Here is a 25,993-nt window from a genome sequence, read left to right as displayed (position 1 = left end):
GCTGTTAATGGTTTCGACAATGTGTGCGCGCAATTTTTCAACATTTTCGGTGAAATATCATCCAGGCCGGCTCCTTTATTCATGTTGACCGATTCCAAGTTGATAATGTCGCTTCGTGTGTACTGATTTTCGAAAAAATCAGAAAGTAATTCGGCTTTCAATGTGTCAGTGTCCGCAATTTCATTGTTGTATTCAACAATAGCCAGAATATCGCTTCTTTTTCTCCTGTCGTTCGCCAAAAATGTTTTGGATTTGCCCAGAGTCAAAGTTGCCAGATTTCCTTGCACGTTTGTATGCCTTTCTTCTTACATTTTTCAGGTGCTTCAATGGTTTTGTGTACCACGGTGGATCAGTGCTTTTTTGTACGGTGATTTTTGGAACAAAAGAATCGATCGCCTCGTGTAGAACATTGCCAAAAACTTGGAATGCATACTCGAGGTCATCTATTCGATTCATTCTTGCCAAAGTGTCATTCGCATCGAAGAATGCATTCATTGCAACGAAATCCGCCGAATTGTATGCATAGAGTTCCGATGTTTGATGTGTTATTGCTCTCTTCGTAGAACTTGTTTGTAAATACAAGATCCAAAACATTTCCGGCTGGATTTTCGATATTTGACAGTTGGTGGAAGCCACAATCAAACATTGCATCAAAAACAGCAATGCCACCTTCTTTCAACTCTCTCAGGGCTGTTTGATGAAAATTGTTTAAATTGTAATATATTCATTTAATTATTTTGAATAAACTACCAAGGCGAAGGAGCTCTGTTCGGTGCAGGTATTATTATTATTATACATAGAATTTACTCAGTGTAAGAGAGTGCACATTATAAGGGAAATGCTCGACCTCTTTTACATTTAATACATTGTCCGCATATGCGTGCGGTTAACACGAAGATGTGAATGAATTGGAGCCAACGGCACAACGTATACTTTTTTCATAAGCAGAAGGAACTAGCGACTGCGCACGTGAAGGGGAATTATATTTAATGCCTTTCGTATACACAAAATGGGGTCTATGAAACAAACGTTAAGGAAAGAGAGAAAAAGATGTAATCATTTAATGCGACCGCTTTGCTCATGGCGAAAGCGAATACATTCAGTTTGAGTCGAACCATTGAAAAAGCAAAACGTGTAAAATATTGTTTGAGTTTAACGAAAATAAAAACAAAGTAGTAGTGTTGTGCGTGTATTGTCGTGTATATCTTGTGTACAATTGTACATACTACATCTACATATAAATAATACGAATATTGGTGCTCTAGAAACAAAATGAACAGAAGACCAATTAAACTCGCTTTTAGCGAAATTTTACCAACAATAATTTTAATTGAAGCAAATAATTTGTCTCAACTGAAAATCAAAAGTAAAAAGAATATACATTTATTCCTGATTTAATTTATTACTTAAATCGATTTTTCGTCGAAAAAAAAACAATTTAAGAAGAAAAGAATTTAAACATTTTGTATTCGTACTTCTAATTTCTAATGTGCCCAAAAGATTTGAGATATATATAAGATACAAAAAAAATACAAAAAAAATAATTAAAAAAAATAAAAAAATTGTGAAAGTTTCGTGTGATAATAACATTTTTTTTAATCAGTCTGTGTAAAAATTATGTTTCATTCTCTCAGTGTACGGACATGAATTTCTGAAGAACATAGAACACATCATCGACCTATGGTCACAATAAAAGTTTTTTCACCGAAATGTTAAAATTGTTAATTAACTTTTAAACTCTCGATTTTCAGGTTCGTGGAAAAAATATATGGGAAAATGAAGTGACAGTTTGAAGACTTAAAATGAAACCTTTCCTTTGGATAGAAATTATTAGAGTATTAATGATAATAAAACATCTACGTAAACATTATAAAATACAGAATACTCATTTTATATCCTTAAATTCCAAAATTCTAATTAAAATATGTTATTTGTTTTATGAATTTAAAAATGGAGAAAAAACTAGTGTTTGTATTTAAAATAAAAGAGTGATATCCAGAGTATCTTGTTGCCTCTTCTTCGATTATAAACTGTGTACGAAAAATAAACAAAAAATGATCTTTTATACATCTTTTAACTATAGAAAAAACACTAAAAAATGTGTTCCTTAAAACATATGATTTTGTCTTGTGAATGAAAAGGAACAAACAAATACATACATCGCATTAAATTACCATTCATCGATTAATATTTTAAATTTATGCATTGCATTTGAATCTATCAGAATCGTATCGCTCATTCGAAAATATTACATGTATCCATCATGCAGAATAATTTAGTCTTTTGTTCAATTAAATCGTCTATGTTGCAATTAATTTATATAAAAATTGCTGTTGTTTTAAATATTATTTGGATGGTATTACCATCAACAGCCAACGCAACAGCCGGTCAATGTACATGGGATTACAGTAGTAGTAAATTGAATAGCATTACGTGCCGTACACAATTCATTGATCATACCACGAACTTGGATTCGCAACTAGTTCAGGATTATGACAAATTGACAATTCAGTGCAGTGAGAATTTTTTATATGAGAGCCAGTTACCAAAAAATGCGTTTGCTCAGCTACGTAATTTGAATGATTTAAATATCGATTCATGTAAACTTTTGTACTTGCCTAGTGATACACTATCGAAATTAAAAGGATTGAAAACGCTAACTATACGTACACGGAATGTTGACTGGGGCCTAAGTAAGAGTCTTGAGTTGAATATAAGCTCATTCCAATCTCTCAAAGAATTGGAGGTACTAAATTTAATCGAAAGTGGCTTGCGGACAATACCTGAAGGTGTATTTTGTGAGCTGCCAACGTTGCAAGTGTTGAATATAACGAGAAATCGCATTCGATCAACAGAAAACTTAGGAATTTTGCCAAAAACATGTACGGCGGCGGCCGGTGGTGTTGAGAGCGATTTACGGATTCTTGATTTGAGTCGAAATGAATTAGGCAAACTAACCGAAAATTGGTCAGTCGCAAAACTACGTCGTCTGCAACAGTTGAACTTGGAACATAACAATATTACAGAAATTTCAGGTGAAGCACTGGGTAAGTAAAAACACAACGATTGATGTAAAATGATTTGTCATGGTATTTTTATTAACGAAAAATTGAATTTTCACTTCTTTTTTTGCTTCTTTATAAATTTTCGTTAGTAATTTTTTTTGCTCCTTCGTTAATAAAGATAACATGACAATTTGTTGTATTTTTTTTTGTTTCATTTAACTGTTCAATTTTTAGCCGGACTGCCTTCACTTCGTATATTCAATATTAGTCACAATCAATTGGAATCTTTGCCAAATGGTTTGTTCGCGGGTGCTCGTGATTTTCAAGAGATTCATTTACAGCACAACAAATTATTTCAAATTCCACGTGGCTTATTTCATAAACTTGAACAATTACTGATATTAGATTTAAGCGGTAATCGATTATCCAGTCAACACAGTATTGACAATACGACATTTTCCGGCCTAATACGGTTGATTGTATTGAATTTGGCACATAATGCACTCACACGAATCGATGCGAAAACCTTTCGAGATTTATATTTCCTGCAAGTAAGTAAAAAACCGTTTTGAAATTATTTTTCATGTTAATTTTATTACCTCAAAATTATAAAAAAACTCCATAAATGGAGCTCCATGGAATTGAATGAATGGATATTGATGCACTTCACTTCTTTTTTGTTTCACTTTTTCGAGTCGCAAGCATGGTTCCAATACTCTTTTATACCATTATCATTTCTGATAATGTTCCGATTCATATTTACTAGTTAACGTGCAGGTTGGCATACTAATTGTGCATTTCAATTTGGTCGCTGTTTATAATTTTTGGTTATTAAAAATAACATGACAATTCGTTGTATTTTCACCTAAGCCTTTGTAGGTGACAATGCATGACATACAATAATACGGTTGGTATTTTTCAGATTCTCGACGTCCGTAATAATTCAATTGGTCACATAGAGGATAATACATTTCTGCCACTATATAATTTGCACACACTTAATTTGGCTGAAAATCGCCTACATACCATTAATGAAGGACTATTTAATGGCCTTTTTGTACTATCTAAACTAACATTAAATAATAACAACATTCGTAATATCGCTTCAAATGCATTTAAAAATTGCTCTGACTTAAAAGAGCTTGACTTGAGTACAAATCAACTGCAAGAAATACCGATGGCCATTCAAAATCTAACAATGCTTCGTACATTAGATTTAGGTGAAAATCATATCAGTGATATATCAACTGGTGCGTTTCGTAGTCTAAATCAACTAACGGGTTTACGCCTCATTGACAACCAAATTGGAAATGTGACAAGAGAGATGTTCACTAATTTACCTAGACTAAGTGTATTAAATTTGGCAAAAAATCGAATTCAGTACATTGAACGTGGCTCTTTTGATACGAACAACGAAATCGAAGCCCTTCGCCTAGACCGAAATTTTATAAACGATATTAACGGAGTTTTTGCCACGCTTAATTCATTGCTCTGGCTTAATCTAGCTGAAAACCATCTGGTTTGGTTTGATTATGCGTTCATTCCGCGAAGCTTGAAATGGCTTGATTTGCACGATAACTATATTACGGATCTGGGAAATTATTACAAATTACAAGAAGAAATTAGTTTAAAAACACTGGACGCAAGTCATAACCGTTTGAGGGAAATTGGACCCTCATCAATCCCAAATTCTATAGAGCTATTATTCATTAACAATAACATGATAAATTTGATACAACTAAACACATTCGTTGACAAAATAAATTTAACTCGTGTGGATCTATATTCCAATGCATTGAAAAAAATTCATTTACATACATTACGTTTGGCACCGATACCATCAACGAAACCTTTGCCAGAATTCTACTTAGGTGATAATCCATTCGAATGCGACTGTTCAATGGATTGGCTTCAGTCTGTGAATAGTTTAACGGCGCGCCAACATCCTAGAATCATGGATTATGCTAACATTGAATGTGTTATGCCCCGCCATGAACGTGGTAAGTTTTTTAATTTTTCCCTTAAAATTTACAATTTCAATTTTATTTTCATGTATGTTGAAATAGTGTAATATATTTTCATTGAATTTATTTATATAAAAAAGATATATAAAGAAATTTAGAAAATTTAGTAATCACAAATGGTGCATTTTTTTGGCCACAAAATCACATCTTTACATTAAAGTACATATAACAAATTGTAAGAAATTGAACAGCCGGTTTTTCACTGTTTCTTTTAGGTGACGCAGTAAGAGCGATTGCATCGTTGGACGCAAAAGATTTTCTTTGTAAATATGAGATAATGTGCTTTGCTCTGTGCCATTGCTGCGACTTTGATGCATGTGACTGTGAAATGATCTGTCCGACGAACTGCACGTGCTATCATGACCAAACATGGACTACAAATGTGGTAGATTGTGGTGGTGGACAAAAACTTGGTGGACAACCAGCCAATGTTTTACCGAAGAAAGTGCCTATGGATACTACTGCACTATATTTAGATGGAAATATCATTACTGAACTTCAGAACAATGCTTTTATCGGACGAAAAAATTTGAAGCAATTGTATTTGAATAATAGTGCGTTGTATCGATTGCAAAAGCGTTCATTGGCTGGTTTACATTCTATCGAAACCATACATTTGAATCACAACCACTTACGTACATTGCATGGACACGAATTCGAAAATATGGATCAATTGAAAACATTGTACTTACATAACAATCGATTGGAATATATAGCGAATGACACGTTTGTACCACTCAAAGCGCTACAATTACTACGTATCGATGGTAATCGACTTGTAACCATGATGATGTTTCATACGACGGCTCCGCCGCAGAACTTCCCGAATCTAAAGTCATTGTCGATCGGACGAAATACCTGGAGTTGTCGTTGCCCATTTTTAAAGGAGCTTTCAACTTTTGTTATTGAAAATGCTGTTATTTTAGATGATTCGCAAGACATTTACTGTATAGATGGTGCAATAAAGCATGAAATAGATTTTAATTCCAACGGCGATTGTAGAAAATCCTATGAGGGGCGTTCAGTTTTATTGCCGGATATAAGTATAAATGAACATATTCCATTACTTTTAACATCTCTTATTCTGATCATCATTGTTACTATTCTTATATTAATCATTATTTTTCGAGAGCCTATACGAATTTGGTTATTTGCCAAATGTGGTGTTCGCATCTGCGAAACGATTGGGGAAGATTATGAAAAGTTGTATGATGCGATGTTTCTGTATTCAGAAAAGGACCATGAACATGCAATAAGAGAAATAGTCGCCGAACTTGAGATCATACCACCACACTTACGTTTATGTCTTCAACATCGAGATCTAACTCATGACGCGTCGTATTTGCAAGTGCTTGAATCAGCACGTGCATCAAAACGTGTCGTAATACTTTTGTCGCGCAATTTTCTACAAACCGAATGGAGTCGCTATGAAGTAAGGAATGCCGTTCATGAAGCTCTCAAGGAAAGACCACAAAAATTAGTTTTATTACAGGCAAATGATGCATTATTGGAAGCAGAAAATGATTTGGAACTGTTGCCATACATTAAGTCACGTGTTGTAAATGGCATTAAATTATCTGATAAGCATTTTTGGGAAAAACTACGTTATGTATTACCATCCGAAATTCAACAACGATGTAATAATTATACACTTCACAATCATCAGTCTTTGAATCAGCCACATCCACTAGAACGACAACACAAATTTGTAACTAATTCTCATCAAACCCAGTCTGCAAGTATGCAATTACATCATCCCCTGCATGGAACGTTAGCACATCATAAACAATTGCCACCATCATATTATCAGCAAGATAATGACGAAGCAAACTATTCTTCAGCAACAATAGCAACACCAAGTTCACTGGGTCGACGATCCGGTGGTGAGCTCCTTAAAAAACTTAGTAAAAATACAGTTGTATAATGATTTTATTATAACTTTTAGGTGATGAGCATCCATTACAGAATCTCCAACAACAACAACAACAACGACAACAGCGTCCTCCATCAGAGCATATATATTTCAGTATTGAATCTGATTACAGTTCAACAGTAGCAGGAACGGCGAATGCGGAATTATAAGTAGTTTTTTTAATGTTTAAAAAAGAGATAAACATGTATGAAAAATAAAAATGGAACATATTTAATATGTTTCAGAATTTTAATGAAAAAGTCTAATGAATACAGGGTGATTCAGAATTACATGTCAATATTTTCACAATTTTTTTTTAGCTCATTAGGAGTAAAAAAGTATATGGGAACTTTTCCCGAATCCCGGGTGTTTAAGAAGGGTTACAGCCCTAGCCCCCTTAGGGTCAAAATTTCCCACAGCGGTGTCAAAACAAATATCAGATTCGGTTTTCTCGTACCCAAAAACCCCCCAATACCAGTTTTCATACCGATCGAATGAAAAAAATGTTAACTCCAAAATATCATTCGAAGCTGATTATCTTGTGAACTTCGAATCGATCGGTCAAAACCGTTAGCACCATTGGATTCCTTAGGTCCGAATTATGTAAGATCAGTGGTAAAACCAAACAAAAAACTTTCCCAGAAAAGTCGATTCAAAAAAAATGAAAAAAATAATTCGGTCGCTCCACTTCGGACTGTTAAAATTTTTGACACACCCACATAAATTTGAAATCTGAAAATGTGCATACCGGACCGAAATTGGATGCTCTTTCGATTTCTGGCATAAAAAAGATAGCTTTATCACATGTTTTTTCGAGATAAATTACGATTTTCCTCGATTTTCGATGATTTTTTTCAATTTTGGTCAACCCACGTCTCCACTGAATTTTATTTTTTTTTATTTTTTTCGTGTTTTTCTCAATACGGCTGAGATGCCTTTCCAACAAGACAATAATCAAAAATGCCTTTTGAAAAAAACCGCTGTGGTGGCCATCCGTGGAAATCAACCAGAAAATAGGAAATATTGACCCTAAGGGGGCTAGGGCTGTAACCCTACTTAAACACCCGATTCGGGAAAAGTGCACATACACTTTTTTACTCCAAATGAGCTAAAAAAAAATTGTGAAAATATTGACATGTAATTCTGAATCACTCTGGCCATATATAACGTATAACTGGCCATAACAACAGCAATATCAACTTGTAATTAATAAATAAATGTAGAAATTTGAGCTCATAATTAGACTGGTCCCCAAAACGCAAAAGTTGAAATTTTTTCGCTCTTACCTCGGAATACTTTTCCATATGGTGTGAAAATAACGTGTAAAGTTTCATGCCGATAGCTCAACGCTAGATGGTGCCGCAAGAGCTCGGTAGGTCATTATGTGAATTTATTGAAAAATGACGTTTTCAGTTAAAATAAAGATATCTTCGCACAACCATATCGACTAAAAATTGATGGTAATCGTCATTTTCCATCAAACACTTGCCACTGGTCAAGTTTCAAATGATTTAAATAAAAAAAAACACATTTCCATTCAAGATATTTCATGATATTCTATCGATTTCAGTATAACATTTATGATTTAAAACAAATTGAATGTCACTTTTGGTTCTTCATAAAATGATCCGTTTTATATTGCGAGTTGGAAACATACCTTCACCTCGGCCAGTATAGCAATGCGAAAATCAAGCGTTCTTTCAAACAGCATTGATATTGTTTTTACAGTCAAAATTGATCGAATTTAGTCATTGAAATAGGTTTAGAAGTGAATTATAGTTCGGATAAATCATGTTTCATATTCATATTTTGGCCCCACGTTCATTGCTCACAATTTGCTATGCAAATGACAGTGTTCCAGCTATACGATGCGTTGAAATGGAAGTATACCAAATTGGAATCACATTAGTTTTGCTCTGAAAGTATTCTAACTTCAAATGAGATTAATTTGTTGTACATTTAGTACAAAACCTTCATTTTTGTTGATGAAATTGGAATTTTGGATGGAAATGTGTTTTATTTTCATTCAAATCATTTGAAACTTCACCAGTGGCAAGTGTTTGATGGAAAATGACGATTACCATCAATTTTTAGTCGATATGGTTGTGCGAAGATATTTTTATTTTAACTGAAAACGTCATTTTTCAATAAATTCACATAATGACCTACTGAGCTCTTGCGGCACCATCTAGCGTTTAGCTATCGACATGAAACTTTACACACGTTAATTGCATACCATATGGAAAAGTATTCCGGAGTAAGAGCGAAAAAATTTCAACTTTTGTGTTTTGGGGGCCAGTCTAACAATAATGAAAATTGCGTTTGAGAAGAAAATTCGGAAAATGAGATGTATTACTGTGATAAATAAATTAAAAATTCTACACCGATAGAAATTTTCTATTTTTTACCCCCATCATACCCCCTCCAAAAGGGCTTTTCGTAATTCCCACCCCCTGAAAAACCCGATTACATGAGACACCCTATATCAGTAGTGTGCGCGGAAAATTTTCCAGGGGGGATTTTTCGAAACCAAAAAATTCTCTAGCAAATCAGACAAATTTCCCCTCCGCACTCTACTGCCCTATATATAAATATACCAGAAAAGATAGACCAGAACGATATAGAGAGTTCGAATTTTCGCCATTCGATAAGACATGAAAAACCCTTTAAATGTTTTTTTTTATCTTCCTCATAGGTGCTCCCATTCAAATTTTTCATTCATGGACCCTCTTTCTTGAATTTCTTTTTGAAAAATATTACGATTCCTTTCACTATTTATTGAGTGAATAACGAATGGATTCGGGTGGATTGACGCTTTTCCGTAACTTCATTGGGTGGAAAAAGATGAAATAATTTGATACCTTTGGATCTCGATGACTTATTAAAAAAAGTTGCAGTCACCTGAGGTATCAAATTGATTAGAACTGGTAATTTATAAAATTACCTAGAGTTGATCAGAAGAAAAGAATGAAAAAAATAGAAATTAATCAATAAGTAATGGAACGGAATGGAAAATGAAATTATAAAAAAAATATACTTTATAATTAAGTAAATCAATGACCACAACAACAACTTTGCTTCAATTTAAGATTTCATTATGAGAATATTCGCGTAGACGTCCGTACTTATATTTTTGATTATTGATTTCAATTGTAATAATAATGGAGTTGATGCCTGAATGTTCGAAAACCACCAAGGCGAAGGAACGCTGTTCGGTGCAGTTATTATTATTAATTTGGCATCGGCAGATGATTCAACATGTATTATCGTTTCAATAAATTTCCGACCGATTGACTGTTGGTTGGATATATTGCATTTGTTACAATATAGTCATCTTACTCACTCTGCAATGCTATTAAGAAGCATGTGATGATAAACAAATAAAAATGTAAACAGGCCACACGCGTGCGCCTGTCTCTCTCACTCATATGCATTCATGCTTAAACATAATATTATGCAGTATAAAGAAGCCATAAGAAAACCATAGATTTATTGTCTAAAACGATGAAAAATAAAATTCACATATAGTTGGCGCTGCATTCTATGCAAACTTGTTTTCCGTTGCAACGGACATTTTAGGCAGTAATCTTATCGCTTCTTTCGCAATTATAGGCAATACGTGCATCAAGTGAGAACTTTATTCCGAATGTGAACCAATACATACGCACACCAATACATACGCACGCATGTTCAGCATGTCACTTGTTTACTTTTTCATTGGTTTGTCATTAATGCGTCGCATAAAATAAGTAAATGTATTCAGGGCTTTATAATACTTATTATCCAATTCCTTTCAGGACTACATTTTTAAAATGAATTGCATCCATTTATTTTGTCAATGTTGAAATAAATATATTTAATTTTTTTGAATGGCTGGAATGTTGAGAAAAGATCAATCGGGAGTTTTTTTGATGACATGGGCTGGAAGTGAATCTTGAGGAGCAGGTGGAACCAACCTGGTCCAAAGTGTTCTGGGTGTTGAGCACATATGAGGCCCATATATAATTAATATACCCAGGCATTTTTTTCATTTTTTCGATATTTCCAACGGAAAAGCGAGAAAAATCGATTGGTAGTTTTTCAAACCGGAAAAGCGAGAAAAACATACCGTTTGTATTATAATTTATACTTAATTCATTCTCAACATTCCAGCCATTCAAAAAAATTAAATACAGTGCCGCCATAAAGTTTGGAACAGTGTGTCCATAATATATAGAAATATCACTAAATAGTGTCGATATCTATACTATATCGGTCCACTATATATGAAAGATATTGCCGCACGGCACCGTATCGCACGATCGAAGTCAGTGTAGACGGAAAAAATCACAAATTTCCGTGCGGCAGTAGAATAAACTGTGTGTATGCGTCAACATGTTTGCTGTCCGCACTCACTTCGTTCGTGAGCTACGGTGTCTTGCGGAATATCTTACATATATAGTGCCCCGATATAGTATAGATATCGACACTATTTAGTGCTATTTCTATATGTTATGGACACACTGGTTTGGAACCACCTAAGTATTTTTCATACAAAATGCCTTAAAATGACGTTTTTCGAGGTTTCAAGAATAATACTTTTTAACCCGAGAAATCAATAATTTTGGCATATTGTTTCAATCGGCAATTCCATATCAAATCGTCCAGATTTTTGCAGGCATAGTCTCCGATATCACTCAAAATTGGCATACAAGCTTGTTTTGGTGAAAAACCAAGAAAAAAAAATTCAGCCCGATCGGGTCACCTGGGTGGAAAATAGGGGGGTGCAATTTTTGAGAAAACTGAAAAAGGCACTTTTTTGTATGAGCTTCATATCAGTAACGCTCGACTTATTTCAAAAACATCTATACCGTTGGAAAGGGGATGGATGGGGCTACCAAAAATGCCAACCCATTGACCCCCGGGTGCATCCCCGTACTAAATTTTTGGGTCAAAATATAAAAATCGATTTTTGGTCGATTGACTTATGTTTTTTTTCGCGATTTTTTTATAGCTCATTTTATGTTTTTGAAATTTTTTTTTCAGTGGAGGCGGTCGAATTACTTTGAGTAAAACTGACAAAAAATTAGGAAAAATCGAAGAAAATCGTCATTTTTACCATAATACCCACATTTTTCTTCTATTAATCGAAAAACCGTCCAATTTTACTCCGGTACCTTTTTTCAAATCGGGCGTCAAAAAAACCACAAATAATAAATCGTACACGATTGTAATCGCCGCCTTGGAAAATGGACCTTAAGCCAATTTTAAGAACCCATAAAATCGTAGGTTGGTCAAAATTACAAAACGTCTGAAGTGGAGCGATCAACCTTTTTTCATTTTTTTTAAAAGTGAATGTTTTTTGGGATTGCTTTTCGGGGATTTATTTTTATGACTGATCTTACAAAATTCGGACCGAGGAATTCAATGGTGCCAACAGTTTTGACCGATCAACTCGAAGTTTCCTTTTCGAGTGCATTTTCGATTGTAATTTGGTAATAATTGTTTCCATTTGACCATTATGAAAATTGGTTGACAAAACTTGGGTTCCAGCTTTTCGTATTTATTCTTCTTTCGTCTTGGTTGTGGATTTGGATTTGTTTCTGGATGTTTCTTTTTGTAAGTACGATGAACTCTGCCTGTCCATTGAATTGGATCGTGAAAAACGCCATCGTCGACCGGTTTACAGTTGGGGCAAACTGATTTTATTTGTTCAAAAATGAAGAAAAGCAAATACAATCAATAATAATAATTTCATTCATTGGTAATGGTATGCCAATCAAAAACAACTTACCGGTCTTTTGATTAACGTTCTGGCACGCTTCTTCGTTTCTTGAGCTTACGTCCTGATCGACTACACTTCTGATTGGAAAAAGGAATACATAGTCACGTACCGTTTGTTGCAATTCTCGATGCGGACTCCATAGATATCCTTTAATTGGGGAGTTTGATGCCAATTTTGCACCATCAAATGCCAATGTTTTTACCAATAATTCTCTCAATTTGTCCTGAATAGTAAGCACGTTGAATGATTGGCGGCACCAATGGCACCTTTCGATAGCTCACTTCAAGACCTTTCCAACGATATGCATATGTCCAGGTGTGTCACATGCAGGCAACCCGGTGACCGTAGGGACAAAAGTCAAAAAGTGACTTTTGGAGGACGGCCACGGCCAACATGGCGGCCATATCGAAAAGTGCCGGAACAAAAAATTTCTTAGTTTTTTGTGTACTTTAATCGCAGAAATTTTCAAAAAGATCAAAAACAACTACGCCACAGACAGATTTTGATTTTTCATAGAAATGCATATGAAATTTTTAAAATAATAATTTTTTTCACTTTCGAGCCTGCAGATAAATACCTACCCAAGAACCAATTGTTAAATGGATATAAAAGGATAGGCTGATCCTTTCTGGATGTGTTTTAGTTCATGTGTAAAAAACTTTAGAATAAAAAATATATTATTGACAATAATTCATACACTAGAGGGTTGAGTAACTTCTTCGATTTGTATTTTTTGTGTTTATTTTGTATAAATAGGCATACTGGAAATGAAACAACAACAACAATGTAAGTCCTCAGTGTTCTACGATACCAGCCAAAATCCAACAAAATTTAAATTAAGTTTTTGTTGAGATTTCATCAAAAGTTTTCAATTATGTAGAATAGAGTGTTTCCCATATCTATAATTAAAAAAATGGTATTTTTCAATTTAAAGAGCATAAAATTCTGTTTTAAGTCGTACCATTAATGTAAAGCACCGATTGATATTGACACTTCCCGAAGCAAAAAACTCTTTAAAGCAAAAATTGTCTAAGGTCTTAATATTGAATTAGTATTATTGATGTGAACCGAGCCTTATGACATTTGACGATCATTTCATTGGTTTTCGAAATGTCATAAACGCCGCTTCATTCATACCGAGAACACATTATTTTCGATATACGTGCATTTTGTATCGATTTGATCCGAACTTTCCACACTTGATCAATCGATTGACAAATTGTTGAATTCAAGTCACCAGTGTGAGTAAACTTAATCATTTTATTTCCGTGAAAAATATTGGTTAATTCATCAATAAAAAATATTATTTTTGATGAAAAATCAAAAATTGAATTACGTGCTTACGTGCAGTTATTCCTCTTGTTCTTATTGTGAAATTGATTTTTATTTCATAGCACGTAATATAAGCCATCTATAACGTGAAATATATTTAAGTAGTCTAATAATTATTTAACGTTGAACATATAGTATCATATTTCATGAAAAAAGTAATGAATTTCACAATTATTCTGCAGTACATAATTCTGTTGCGTGAGGTGGTGAAATTCATTTCAAGCGGTGATACCCATTTTGAATTGGTTCCATTGTTCAGAGAAGAGAAACAGTTATTGTTTGGGCTCAAATTGAATCTGAATACTCAATAGTATGCGTTACATTGTTTTCTTCTCTAAATCACTGCCATTGTTATCAATCCAAAGATTTTTGTCATTTTTGTGTGCTGCATCATTTTGTGTGTGTACCAAAAAAGGAGATAGATTCTTGTTCTGTTGTCGCTCGAAAAAATTGAATTTAAAACATGTGTGTGCGTGTGTGCATATTTGTGCAGGAGATTTATTCATTCGTAAATTTCTATAAAAAAATCTCGATATGGATCAATGAAAATGTCTAAATATCGCCAATTCAATAGTATTCGTTTTTAAACTAACTCGAATGTGTGTGTTTTTTTCAATAGAAAAATGGCAAATCGTTACAAGCCGTCTCTACCAGCTGAGGGAGAAAAGAAAGATGAGATAACGACGATCAAATGTGCACTAAAATCAATAATTCGGCCGCCATACCAGCAGGAACTGATCGGCAAAATAACTGATCTAAGTCTACAGGCTACAATGATTTGCAATTTGGGTTCGTTGCTGTTCTTATTAGAGGTGCAAAAGGCATATGAACGTAGGCATCAACAATGGTGACTTCAGCTTCTTTGCCAATAGCGGGGAAGAAAAGATCAACACATGTTTTAGTCAAGTGCTAGCAAAGCACAACCCAACAAATGTAATTATGCACTAAAATCAACTATGGATAACATGGATTTTACAGTTCTATTTTAATTAATATATTGAATTATTCAATAATTCATTTTATTTTCGCATTCTAACTGATTTTTTTCTCTCTTTTCATTCCATTGTAATTTACAATTGTAAATTAATTTACTACCGAAGCCGAAGCCGAAAAAAACACCAAAGCCGAAGCCAAAGCCAGAGCCAAAGCCGGAGCCAGAGCAACCATCAAAGACTAAACGGAAACCCCGTGGACCAGCAAAAGAAATTCCACCAATCGATCCAGAATTCAAGGCGATTGTGGAAGGTCTTGATGAGGTCCATCGCTTTGATTGGCCTAGCAACAAAGATTTCAGTAATGGCCTCAAACATCTATGCAATCAATACATAGACAACAATGTCACCAATTCGCAAACACATTCGGATAAACACATAACCCAATATCTGAAGATGAAAGTGTTTCAGATGAACACAAATGAAGCCATTGAAGAGAAATACCTGCCAAGTGACATCGACTGTGTGGTGAAACTCATTCTCAAGGAAAAGGTATGTGGAAAATGTTTATTCAAATCATGAAAAGAACTGAGTTTTCAATGGTTCATATTGTTTAAGCTTACAATGGTTTTTTTTTTTGACTCGTTGACAAATTTTTATATACATGACTTTAATCTATTTCCCTTGTTTCATTGAAAAAGGTCATCAAAGTGCCAGCTAGTGACCCAAATAAACTTTATCGGTGCGGAGTTTTGTATGACATCGTCAATAAGTTGAATGTGTTCCCGGAAATCGACCTACATGATCTCACGACCAATTCAAAAAATTGGTTCAAAGCTGTGCCGATGTATCTATCTATGCAACGCGAGATAGAAGAATTTAATTTGCTGCGAGCACATCAAGAGCCACCGAAGAAACGCAAAAAGAGAAAGCGCAGAAGACCGAAGGGTAAGAAACGACAGTGGATCATCAAACGAAAACAAATGCTCGACGATTTGGAATATCTACCGTGCATTCGCAATTTGGTGGTAGTTCCGATGTGTGATTTTCGGCGTACGCATTTCAAAATCGACTGTTCGAGTATGTATCAGATCTTGTCTTCACAAAAATTGATTCCGAAACAGTTAACTGAAGACGGAAAACCAAGTGACAAAAATATTTCACAAAAGGTTTTCAACGAGAATAAAGATTACATATGGAATCAGTATTTTTATATGCGTAAAATTCGGTGGTTTGTGCGCCGCAAAAAGAAATTTGACTTTTCGATAAACAGCGATGGAATTGCTGTGTCTCTGCAGTATTCCACCAAAAAGAAGGAGACCAGCAACACACAATCGGGCACCAGTCGATTGGACATCATTGACATGTTGAAGGCGGGCAAATTCAAAAGATTGGGAGGTACAGATTCAGGCATGCGGAACTGGAATACCACAACAATACATGAAATTGATACTTGCAAAGAAGTATGTGTAGTATACTAAAATACAATGATGCACATTGTGTTTAAGTTCACTAATTATTTTTGTTTTTTTTTTTTCGATTTATTCGCAGATCAACTTTGTTAAAAAGAGCAAGCAGTGCCATTGGGAGACACATCAAAACGTACGAAACGCAAAAGCGAAGCGATTCACGAAAAATTTCATCGAGAAAGAAAGACAAGATCGAGAGAATCGTGAGCTGTACGCAATGATGCCATCACCAAAAGGTTCACAGTGGCTGAGCTATATTAAGCATCGAGTTAAGATGACCAAACATGGAATCGAAGCTTACTCGACTGCAAAGTACACTAGACTCGCCTTGGACAAATACATTAGGAGCAACAAAGCTATCGACGGATTTGTGAACAAGATCACCAATAAGGAACCGACTCTGTTATTCCATGGTGCTGATGGCGAAGTACGACCTGATTGCCCGATAAGAACTAAAAAACACGTGCGGTGTCCGGGTGTACGCAAACTGATGCAGGCATATAAGAAGCGACCCTACATTGTTGTCGTGCCGGTGGACGAATGGGGAACATCTCAAACAGACGCAAGATGTATGTGCCGATTCCAAAACCAACCCAAATCGGCCAAATTCAAGATGTGTCGGTGCATACCCAACGCCATAACACTGCTGCCAACCAGAATTGTGTCTAAGTTTGGCAAGACAGATACATCTACATATCGACAGTTACAACGCACATTGAACGGAGCATTTGAAATAGAAGAGGAGCTAATGTCAAGAGTAAAACCTTACTACAAAAAATGGCAATTAGACCTCGAATGCACCGTGACTTGGCATCGTGACGTCGTGGCTGCTAAGAACATTCTACTGAAAGGTAAGGATATTGATACACAATGTGATTGAATGATCGCAAAAAAAGATTCATTTTTTCGATTAATCAGGACTATGGACATTGCTTGGACTTCCAATACCTGCTGCAATCAACCGATATTGGAATCAAATCAACGCCGATGCCGCCGTCTTCGACGACGATAACGACGTGGACATATCCGAGCCCGAGTTCGAATAGCAGCCAACTAATCATCACAATACCATACAATAAAATAAAATAAATCATAAGTAACATTTGTTACGTAACTGCTATCCCGAATATGTGGGTTAGTTATGCACAAAAAAAGTCATTTCCCATTTGGTTGAGATGGCTGTGCGGGAGTACAAACAGAGCGTTTTTCCATTGTAAGTATCATTAGATTTTGAAAACAGTTTTTTGCTTCGGGAAGTGCTAACATCAATCGCTTCGTTGTATAAATGCCATTAACTAACATAGAATTTTGCCTACTTTAAATTAATAAATACCATTTTTCTATTTACAGATATGGGAAACACCCTAATGTAGAAACTCAATCTGTTATTTGATAATTTGAATCTCTTTATTTTTTGGACAAAAATTCGCATATTTTTCGTTACTTGAATAAACAAGTTTGAGGACATTTTTTTTCTTTTTCGCATGAATAATTTTTTGAATTAACCTCAACTTCATCATGTTTGTAATTGATTTACCACTTTTTCACCAGACATTGCTTATTATTACAAATTGATTTAAAACATGTGGTAAATTATTACTATGAGTGCAACTTGAGAAAATTTAATGTCAGCGAATCAAAAATTGAAATTATAAAGACATATTTCGAGATTGAATTTATAGATGTCAGTGTTACGCTGTTTTTTTTCGTATTAAAGAAGTATTTCGAAATTAAAAATTCGAAATGTCAGTGGATTAGGCGCCAAACTTGGCAGAGAAATATAAACAAATGTAATGTGTTTATCTGTTATTTTATTTTTATTTTATCGCCATTAATTTTTTCTTCAGAATTAAAACTAAAATAACAATGAGTGACCAAATGATAGAAAATTATTGCAAACGTCTCCGAATTTCTGACGATAATACAATAGAGTAGGTTCATGTGGGAATATACATCTGTGTACTAAATTGCAAAGAGCATTTTTTTATTTCCATTTTTAATATCTTTTAATAATATTTAAAAAAAACATTTTTTATTCTACTATATAGAAAGTCCAAGGAAATATTACGTTTGGTCAACATGAAAAAGTGTACAATCAGTAAGTGTAACTTTTCGTACGTCTCTTTTCTTTCGGCTATAGCCGAAAATGCTTCTAAGCTTGTAAACCCTTCTACGGCTTGCTTCAAGTTCAGATATTTTTCAATCAAATCGATTTTAAACATGAAGTTATATATAATCCAATATATCCACCGGCAAAGTAAATGCCTGATTCAACTGTATTTACAAGATATGATATACATACTCGGACAAGTGCCAAATGGCCGCTGTTTTCTTGTGCGATTGCATTAAATTTTTCCAAGTAAAATGGACTCTGTTATTATAATATTTTTCTTCTCCTTTGCATCATCATCCGGTTCATAGGGACAATAGCAATATCTCCGGTGATCAAGTCCAAATGAAATTCACTTTAAATTTTAAATAAATTTGAAATTGAAATAATAGCTCATTTTCAGTGTATAACTGTTACATAAAACCGCACTTAAACACAAGCGGTTGCTCTTATTTTTGCGCTTATCCATATACTCTATGAGTAAAAAGTAAGAGCATTGGTTGGGTTTTTACATTTTTTTTATCATTTTCAACCCCAGACACAGTCAGCGAAGCAGTAAAGATGATCATCAGTATTGATTGTGCAACTAATTTATGTAATACTGAAATAAATTACGATGACGCTTTAACACTATCTGGGATTAAGAAATCTGAATACACACGACAGAGAGAGCTTATCGAAAAATTACTTGATTTGGGAAAAAAAATAACTTTGGACGAAATATGTGCGCGACTCGAAATTAGTGATTCTATAAAGAAAGATGCATTTCGATTACTGAACGGATACAAAGAGAAGAACGCATTTTTAGATGACATTAATGATGTACAATATCTAGCAATGGCGGTATACCAAAGTTGTAAAATAAAAAATTATAAAAGCAACAATTCAACAAAATTAATTCAAATGAGCCGATTGAATGGAAAAATGTGGAAAAGATTGGAAGAAGAATGGAATAGTTGGATCAAGGAGACAAAACTACAAAATAAAATCCAACTCACGAGCAATACTTCTAAAATTGAATTCAAAAAGAAGGGTAAATATTTAATTCCAATTATATACAATATTTTCTTATTAAATAAAAATAATTCCCAGGCTCTGTTGAATATGTGAACGAGAATAATGATGACAATAGTATTCAACCATATGAAGTATGGCGTGGGAATATGGTAAAATTAGCCAAGGAAAATCTATAATTCAATTCAAAATGTAATTCATAAAGCAAAAATAAAGTAAAAGAAAATTTAATTTTACAATTTACATGTAATTTTTCTTCTTGATAATGTTATACAAAGTTTAAATATACTATGTTCTTATTCAACGTCGTCCACGGTTATAATTCGATTGACCTCTGCTGTAGCCATCTCCTCTGCGTTCACCTCTTTGATTTAAGTCTTGACTTGATTGGTCTTGGCCATAGAAACTATTTCGATTCGATCCAGAACCTGAATTTCCGCCTGAGTAATAATTATCGTTGCGTAGCTGATTGGTGTGGTTACCTGCACTTCCTAAAAGTATTTGGAAATATAATGCCAATATTTTAATCAAACAAATTGTATTGTAATATATTCTTTCATCCTTCTACTAATCGTTGATAAAAATTGTTTTGAATATTGACTATTTTTTCATTTTTCAGTTATATTTAACAAGAAACATATTTAATTCAATATCTATTATGTTAAAACAATAATTTTCGTCGTATAAATTCATTGAAATTTGAACAAAGAAAAAAAAAATTCATTGAATTTGCATGGAAAATGTACGTCGGGCCTCAGAGGCCCAACTTGCCCGATAACGTTTGGATTTTGACCTGCCCGGTTAAGGGTTAACAAGGGTATGGCATGCTATGTAAAATGTTGGCGAACAAAAACCTTACAAAGTTGTCGGAATAAACCTTATAATTCTATGAACAAAATTACACAAATATGAGATAGTCAATACGAAATTTGTAATTCAGATTCTATCCAATAGATGGCGTTACGGTTTGGCACATCGTCATGTCTCTCATATACGTGCCATTCCCTTGAGGGTTAAGTATGTTTACAAAGGAACTTTAAAAAAACGCTTGCATTTGTTATTGCGAATGAAACAAAGAAAAATATGCGTTAGCGAAAGATTCGGTGTATATATTTCCATTATAAAAAAATTGCTCATAGATTTACTTCGAAAAGTGTAAGAATAAGTGTAAATTATCTAGATATTTTCGTACCAAAATTTACATCAGAATTTTGTTGAAATTTCACCTCGATAGAATATTTTATTTTTATACACAAAAATAATTATAAAAATGAATAATCTTGCCTTGTACTCTGTTGTGGTTAGCGCAGTTTCGATTTGCTGAACCAGTTTTCTGAGGTTTGAAATTATTTCCAGAATTTTGATAGGACCCCTGGTAAGTTCTTTGTTGCTGAGGCTTATAGTTTAAACCTCGATTCTTAAGATTTAAAATTGCATCGTGAGTCAAATTGTGTTAGTTACTTAAATCAATCAATTGAATCTATGTTACTTACTGCGCCGCCGCCTGAATTCCCACCTTGACCTCCTTGGCTTCGATTTTTTTGCCATGAAGGCATTTCAGGTGGTGGCCTTTGCATTTCATTAGTACGTCCACCTCTATCTGGTACAGAACCAATAATATGTTTTTGTATGTCAAGCTGTGTATTTTTTCGTACTGTGGTCGAACTAGTTTTTTCCACATGCAACATTTCCATTCGCGCAGCTAGCAATTCAACAATATCGGTTGTTTTGCTACGGGTTAAAATTTGATCCAATTCATGGCGTTTACTTGTATAAGATTCAGCAATAAAGTCACTCTCATTTTTCATTACATCAGACCATTGAAATGATTGAATCGTTACATCCAACCGTGTCATTAACATTTCTCGCCTCAAATCATATTCTATGTCCAATTCATTTTGTAATTTTTCCAACTTTTTCCATTCTTCGATAGACAATTGTCTACTTGGCATGTAGAGAGATTTGTCTGGAAATATAAACAATTGAATTTTGAAATGAAACAAATAAATTTCATAAGATTTAAAAAAATTAAAATAAAGACTTACCATTTTTTTTGAATATTTCAGAAAACGTAAACAGCAATTTTTCAAAGAAAAATTTTGGTGTTATACTTTGTGGTGGCTTACCTGATTAAATAACAAAAAAAAAACTATTAAATGTATTAATAATGGGCAAGTATAAAAACATACCCAAGTTCAAATTTTGTGTTATAGCTTTTAGTGCAATTGCTGCTGAGCTTTCGAGCTATTGTTAAATAAAATAAAAAAACTTGAAAACGTGTTTACATAAAGTTTATATACTAAATATTATCATTAAAATTACTCACAATTTCTATAACGACTTTCTTGTGTGGATTTATTTTATGGCACATTTTTGCCGCCATTAATTCACTTATGAGATAGTTTAGTAACAATAAACAATCATGCTTGGACTGAAAACGTTGCGCAAGAGATCCACTAATCAACACTGGATAAGGACAGCATAACTCTTTGAGCATACTTGAAAGTTCCAAAATGAATTCTGTTTTCTCACTCTCTGGATCGATCTATAAAATTTATTTGGATTAGATATATTTTTGAAAACATGAAAAAAGAGTACGTACTCGTTCATCCACATTTTGTAATATGCTAAGTTCACCTGAGAGCCAAGAAACTAAAGATCGAAAATTCGGCGAAGATATCCCATTTTCCAGCATATTTTCAATAAAAGACATTTGAATACATTCCCCATGATAGCTTTAGATTATAGGCGATAAAAAGTTACATATAAAAATTCCAAAGATTGATAAGGTTATGTATGATTTATTTCTTAAATTAAAACAAGAATTTTGGTCTCAAGATTATTTATAAATAACGTTACAATACCCAACACTATTTAGAAATTCAATTATTTCTTGCATGTCGCTTTAGTATCAATATATAGACGTCTGAAGAAAGATTAACCGGGTACAGAAATGGTATTTTTACCAATTACTCAATGTGAATGATAAAATGTCAACGATGAATGCGTTCAATGATATGAAAAAGTGTTTTTTTATTATTAATAAGTAGTGCCATCTGTGTAAACAGTCATGCAATTTTCTCCAAATGCTAAAAAATTTGGAGAAAAATGGCAAACTTGTGAGAGAAACAATGTTTATAGCCATTGAATTTCTTCTCTACATTTTAAAAGAAATTAAATACTTTTTATTTTTACCAACATAACAAAAAGAATATTATTATAAATTTCAGTCGCAACACCGAACAAAAATAAAGTCATGAAATTGTGTATGTGTTTAGTTGATGTCTGTATGTGTGTATGTGTGTATGTGTGAGTTTGTGCATACGAATATTGTGTGTATGAATGATGTTGTAAAGATATTTAAAGGAATACAAAAGTAAATTCAAGCAACAAACACTATTAGATAAATGGTTACAAACATTATTGAAAGAGTAAAATAGGAGAAATTTGCTTGTGTATTTTTGTGAATGCAAACTAAACTGAAACCAAAAGCGGGACAACTAGCATGAGATAATAATTGTGTGTGAGTGTCTTGGATTTTTTTAATGTGTTCAGTGAAATGTTTGCGCTTTTTTCGTTCCGTAAATTTAAAGAGTTCTCTGTAAAAGTTAAAAATTAATAATATTTTTAATCTGTCTAAAATATTTTATAATTAATATCATTTATTAATTCATTCCAATATATATAAAAAAAAGTCATTTTCTGAATTAAAAAGGTAAGCATATATCCATTTTTTTAACATATTTTCAAATGTTTCATTTGAGTGAGAAAAACAACAAACATCTATACTTTAATATAGATAAATAGGTGCGCCAATAAAATGTTACGATCATTTACATTTAATAATGTTTACTATTGAATAGATCTTGTCAAAAAAAAATTATCTGTTTTTTACAACTTGAACCAAAGTACTTTTTTTTACATAAAACGTGCAAAACATTTGACATTCTATGTTCGATGTATAATTTTTTATGGATATTATTTCTTAATACTCTTAAGAACATAAAAAGCTAGAAAAATCATTCACAATATATTCAAAATGGTAACGTGAAAAGTAAAAGTATCAAAAATGCGTTAAGTATAATGTATATGTCTATATATACATGTATACTGTAAAATATATAGAGAGTATAGAAACTATAGAGTCAAGTAGTAAAAGCAAAAACGAAAAATCAACACCAAATTAATATATCAAAATGTATTTAGTAATTTTATTATACGAAAATAATTATATTTAATATAATTTAGATTTTCGTGTTTGTTTGTTCTCTCTCATTTACACGCTTTTTGGATAACAATTGTAAACTTTCCATATTTAATTGTCTCATAAATTTTGAGCAATTTTGACGCTTGGACCATGCATGTCGTTTGCCTTCAATTGAAAACATAAGAGGTAAAGCGGTAAAACAGTTTAATCGACTGTCATGCCAAACATAATGAAAATGGCAAACCATAGTGGGAAAGAGGACGTAATACCTTGCAAAATAGCGTATTGAAAGAGAATGTGAACTTTTACATACATATGGTATATATAGTTTAAAAATATGTTCAACTTTTTACATGTTGTAAATTTTTATATGCTGGAGTTTTCAGGTCATCTGGTTCTTAGACCTATAATGACCTATGTAGGCTTGAAACACATCAAACCAATCTTCATATGGAAATAAATTCAAACTCGTCGAATTTGATCTAAATGTGAAACGTCTCGTATTTGCGTGTAAAGATTTTATTTTATTTTCGGTAACTTTTGTAATATTGTTCGTTATGTTTTATTTATTTTTTTTAAATATAGCAGAACGCATAAATAATTGGTATATGCCATTAAATATATTATAATACATTTTACATAAGAATAAGAATTAATTTCTTATTTATCTCTATTTCTCACAATTTTAGAAAAAAGATTTTGTAAAATTTCGAATTGGAACAGCAAAAAAGTAAAGCATATACACCAATAAAATAAAAATATACGAGGTATCGAAGACATAAAAATTAGAAAATGGCAGATCAACAGTTCTTTTTAAAATGGAATGACTTCCAAACGAATATGGTGACATCATTCCGTCACTTACGGGATGAGAAAAGTTTTACAGATGTAAATATGTTCTAAATTTGAAAAAACTGTAAAACTTAGTAACGTTTCTTTTGTAAAAAAAAACAGGTGACATTGGCGTGTGAAGGACAAACATGCAAAGCACACAAAATGGTTTTGTCGGCGTGTAGTCCCTACTTCAAATCCTTACTGGAGGTAAATCGAAACAATCAAGAAATGTTTTAATCATAAACATCGTATCTTAGCAATTGTTTTTAAATTCATTTAAATAGGAGAATCCGTCAAAACATCCGATAATTATTCTGAAAGACGTTTCATATTCACATCTACAAGCGATTTTGGAGTTCATGTATGCCGGTGAAGTAAACGTGTCTCAGGAACAATTACCAGCATTTTTAAAAACAGCCGATCGCCTTAAAGTCAAAGGCTTAGCTGAGACACCATCATCAATTAAAAGGGAATGATTATTTTTTTTTAAATGAAGATATTTAAAGGAAATTAAACACTTTTTTTAAAGAATATTCTTTACAACACGAACACATAGTAAATATAATTAATATTAATAATAATAATACTGCACCGAACAGCGTTCCTTCGCCTTGGTGGTTTATTTAAATAAATAAATATATTAAATTTTAAATATGTTTCATCAAGCAATTTTGAGAGAGATATATAAATTTTGGTTTGAATTTCAAAATTAATTTGCATAAAATAAATCTAAATGGTATAAAATTCAAATAGTATTTAAGTTGATTATTTCATTATTCAAATTAGTGAGATTGTTTAGTTTTCAATTCATTTCATCTATTATGCTTTAAATAATTCTCAACTCCCAGTTTAATTGTGGGTAAATTAATAACACTGTTTGGATTTTTTATTCTATAAAAGTCGTTAAACGTTGAAAGCATATAGTTTATCGGTCCTTCTAATTGGCAGATCAAATAGCGGCGATGCCCGGTGTTATGCGTTGAAACATAATACCTCATACTGTCCGATAAATGTGTTGACTTGATATCAACACGAATAGTTTTGAAGATGAATGACACTTGTGTCTCTCCTTAAGCGTGATCATTTGTAGCAACAGAAGTCTATGCTCATTTTTCGGGAGTCTACGAGGGTTGCTCCATAATTTTTTTTAAAAACATATATAACACAGTTGTTTTTTGTCGAAAATGGTTTTATTGTTTTTCAAAATATTCTCCGAGATGATCGATACACTTTTGCATTCGATGAAACCATTTGTCATAGCATTCGTGCCACTCCGAAACTGATATCTCCAAAACGTGTGTTTTGAACGCTTCAACTGCTTCTTCTGGTGTCGAAAATCGTTGACCACGTAGTTTTTTCTTCACGCTTGGGAACAAAAAAAAGTCATTGG

The 25,993-nt window shown here is 33.1% G+C and overlaps 5 protein-coding genes and 1 long non-coding RNA gene across 11 annotated transcripts; 4 read left to right on the top strand and 2 right to left on the bottom strand.

Moving 5' to 3' along the window:
- The first annotated feature begins 1,119 nt into the window (after positions 1–1,119).
- Positions 1,120–8,298, top strand: LOC116350456 (toll-like receptor 7). 2 transcript variants are annotated; one of them, XM_031782255.1, is made up of 6 exons: positions 1,120–3,047; positions 3,240–3,556; positions 3,928–5,005; positions 5,245–6,461; positions 6,522–6,912; positions 6,975–8,298. In XM_031782255.1, the coding sequence occupies exons 1-6, from the start codon at positions 2,264–2,266 to the stop codon at positions 7,109–7,111; spliced, it is 3,924 nt and encodes a 1,307-aa protein (XP_031638115.1). In that variant the 5' UTR covers positions 1,120–2,263; the 3' UTR covers positions 7,112–8,298. The 2 variants fall into 2 exon arrangements, with proteins under 2 accessions (XP_031638115.1, XP_031638114.1); XM_031782254.1 differs by having other exon boundaries at positions 5,245–6,912.
- Positions 8,299–11,979: 3,681 nt separating this feature from the next.
- On the bottom strand, positions 11,980–13,609 carry LOC116350461. Its single transcript, XR_004202028.1, has 3 exons — positions 13,287–13,609; positions 12,715–13,073; positions 11,980–12,619 (listed from the first exon to the last, which is right to left on the bottom strand). It is a non-coding gene; the product is annotated as an uncharacterized LOC116350461 (long non-coding RNA).
- Positions 13,591–17,506, top strand: LOC116350458. 2 transcript variants are annotated; one of them, XM_031782257.1, is made up of 6 exons: positions 13,591–13,946; positions 14,657–14,970; positions 15,138–15,521; positions 15,671–16,432; positions 16,521–17,289; positions 17,357–17,506. In XM_031782257.1, exons 2-6 carry the CDS (start codon positions 14,863–14,865, stop codon positions 17,482–17,484), a joined length of 2,151 nt encoding a protein of 716 aa, XP_031638117.1. In that variant the 5' UTR covers positions 13,591–13,946; positions 14,657–14,862; the 3' UTR covers positions 17,485–17,506. The 2 variants fall into 2 exon arrangements, with proteins under 2 accessions (XP_031638117.1, XP_031638118.1); XM_031782258.1 differs by lacking the exon at positions 13,591–13,946 and adding an exon at positions 14,187–14,347.
- Positions 17,507–17,534: 28 nt separating this feature from the next.
- LOC116350460 (origin recognition complex subunit 6) lies at positions 17,535–19,805 on the top strand. Its single transcript, XM_031782262.1, has 6 exons — positions 17,535–17,651; positions 17,789–18,228; positions 18,286–18,369; positions 18,487–18,536; positions 19,087–19,581; positions 19,641–19,805. Exons 3-6 carry the CDS (start codon positions 18,305–18,307, stop codon positions 19,739–19,741), a joined length of 711 nt encoding a protein of 236 aa, XP_031638122.1. The 5' UTR covers positions 17,535–17,651; positions 17,789–18,228; positions 18,286–18,304; the 3' UTR covers positions 19,742–19,805.
- Positions 19,789–22,537, bottom strand: LOC116350459 (protein FAM98A). Of its 2 annotated transcripts, none has more exons than XM_031782259.1 (8): positions 22,427–22,537; positions 22,165–22,297; positions 21,889–22,107; positions 21,752–21,806; positions 21,608–21,688; positions 21,056–21,528; positions 20,847–20,979; positions 19,789–20,053 (listed from the first exon to the last, which is right to left on the bottom strand). In XM_031782259.1, the coding sequence occupies exons 1-8, from the start codon at positions 22,459–22,461 to the stop codon at positions 19,863–19,865; spliced, it is 1,320 nt and encodes a 439-aa protein (XP_031638119.1). In that variant the 5' UTR covers positions 22,462–22,537; the 3' UTR covers positions 19,789–19,862. The 2 variants fall into 2 exon arrangements, with proteins under 2 accessions (XP_031638119.1, XP_031638120.1); XM_031782260.1 differs by having other exon boundaries at positions 19,789–20,044.
- A 378-nt stretch (positions 22,538–22,915) lies between these two features.
- Positions 22,916–25,363, top strand: LOC116350455 (longitudinals lacking protein-like). Of its 3 annotated transcripts, XM_031782251.1 has the most exons (5): positions 22,916–23,085; positions 23,258–23,277; positions 24,459–24,657; positions 24,724–24,810; positions 24,888–25,363. In XM_031782251.1, exons 3-5 carry the CDS (start codon positions 24,562–24,564, stop codon positions 25,077–25,079), a joined length of 375 nt encoding a protein of 124 aa, XP_031638111.1. In that variant the 5' UTR covers positions 22,916–23,085; positions 23,258–23,277; positions 24,459–24,561; the 3' UTR covers positions 25,080–25,363. The 3 variants fall into 3 exon arrangements, with proteins under 3 accessions (XP_031638111.1, XP_031638113.1, XP_031638112.1); XM_031782253.1 differs by lacking the exon at positions 23,258–23,277; XM_031782252.1 differs by lacking the exons at positions 22,916–23,085; positions 23,258–23,277 and adding an exon at positions 24,157–24,279.
- The last annotated feature ends 630 nt before the right edge of the window (positions 25,364–25,993 follow it).

Source organism: Contarinia nasturtii, unplaced genomic scaffold (assembly GCF_009176525.2).
Source record: "Contarinia nasturtii isolate CC-2019 unplaced genomic scaffold, AAFC_CNas_1.1 Cnas_scaffold_4146, whole genome shotgun sequence".
Classification (NCBI taxonomy): Eukaryota; Metazoa; Arthropoda; class Insecta; order Diptera; family Cecidomyiidae; genus Contarinia; species Contarinia nasturtii.
This window is presented reverse-complemented; position numbering and strand designations above follow the sequence as displayed.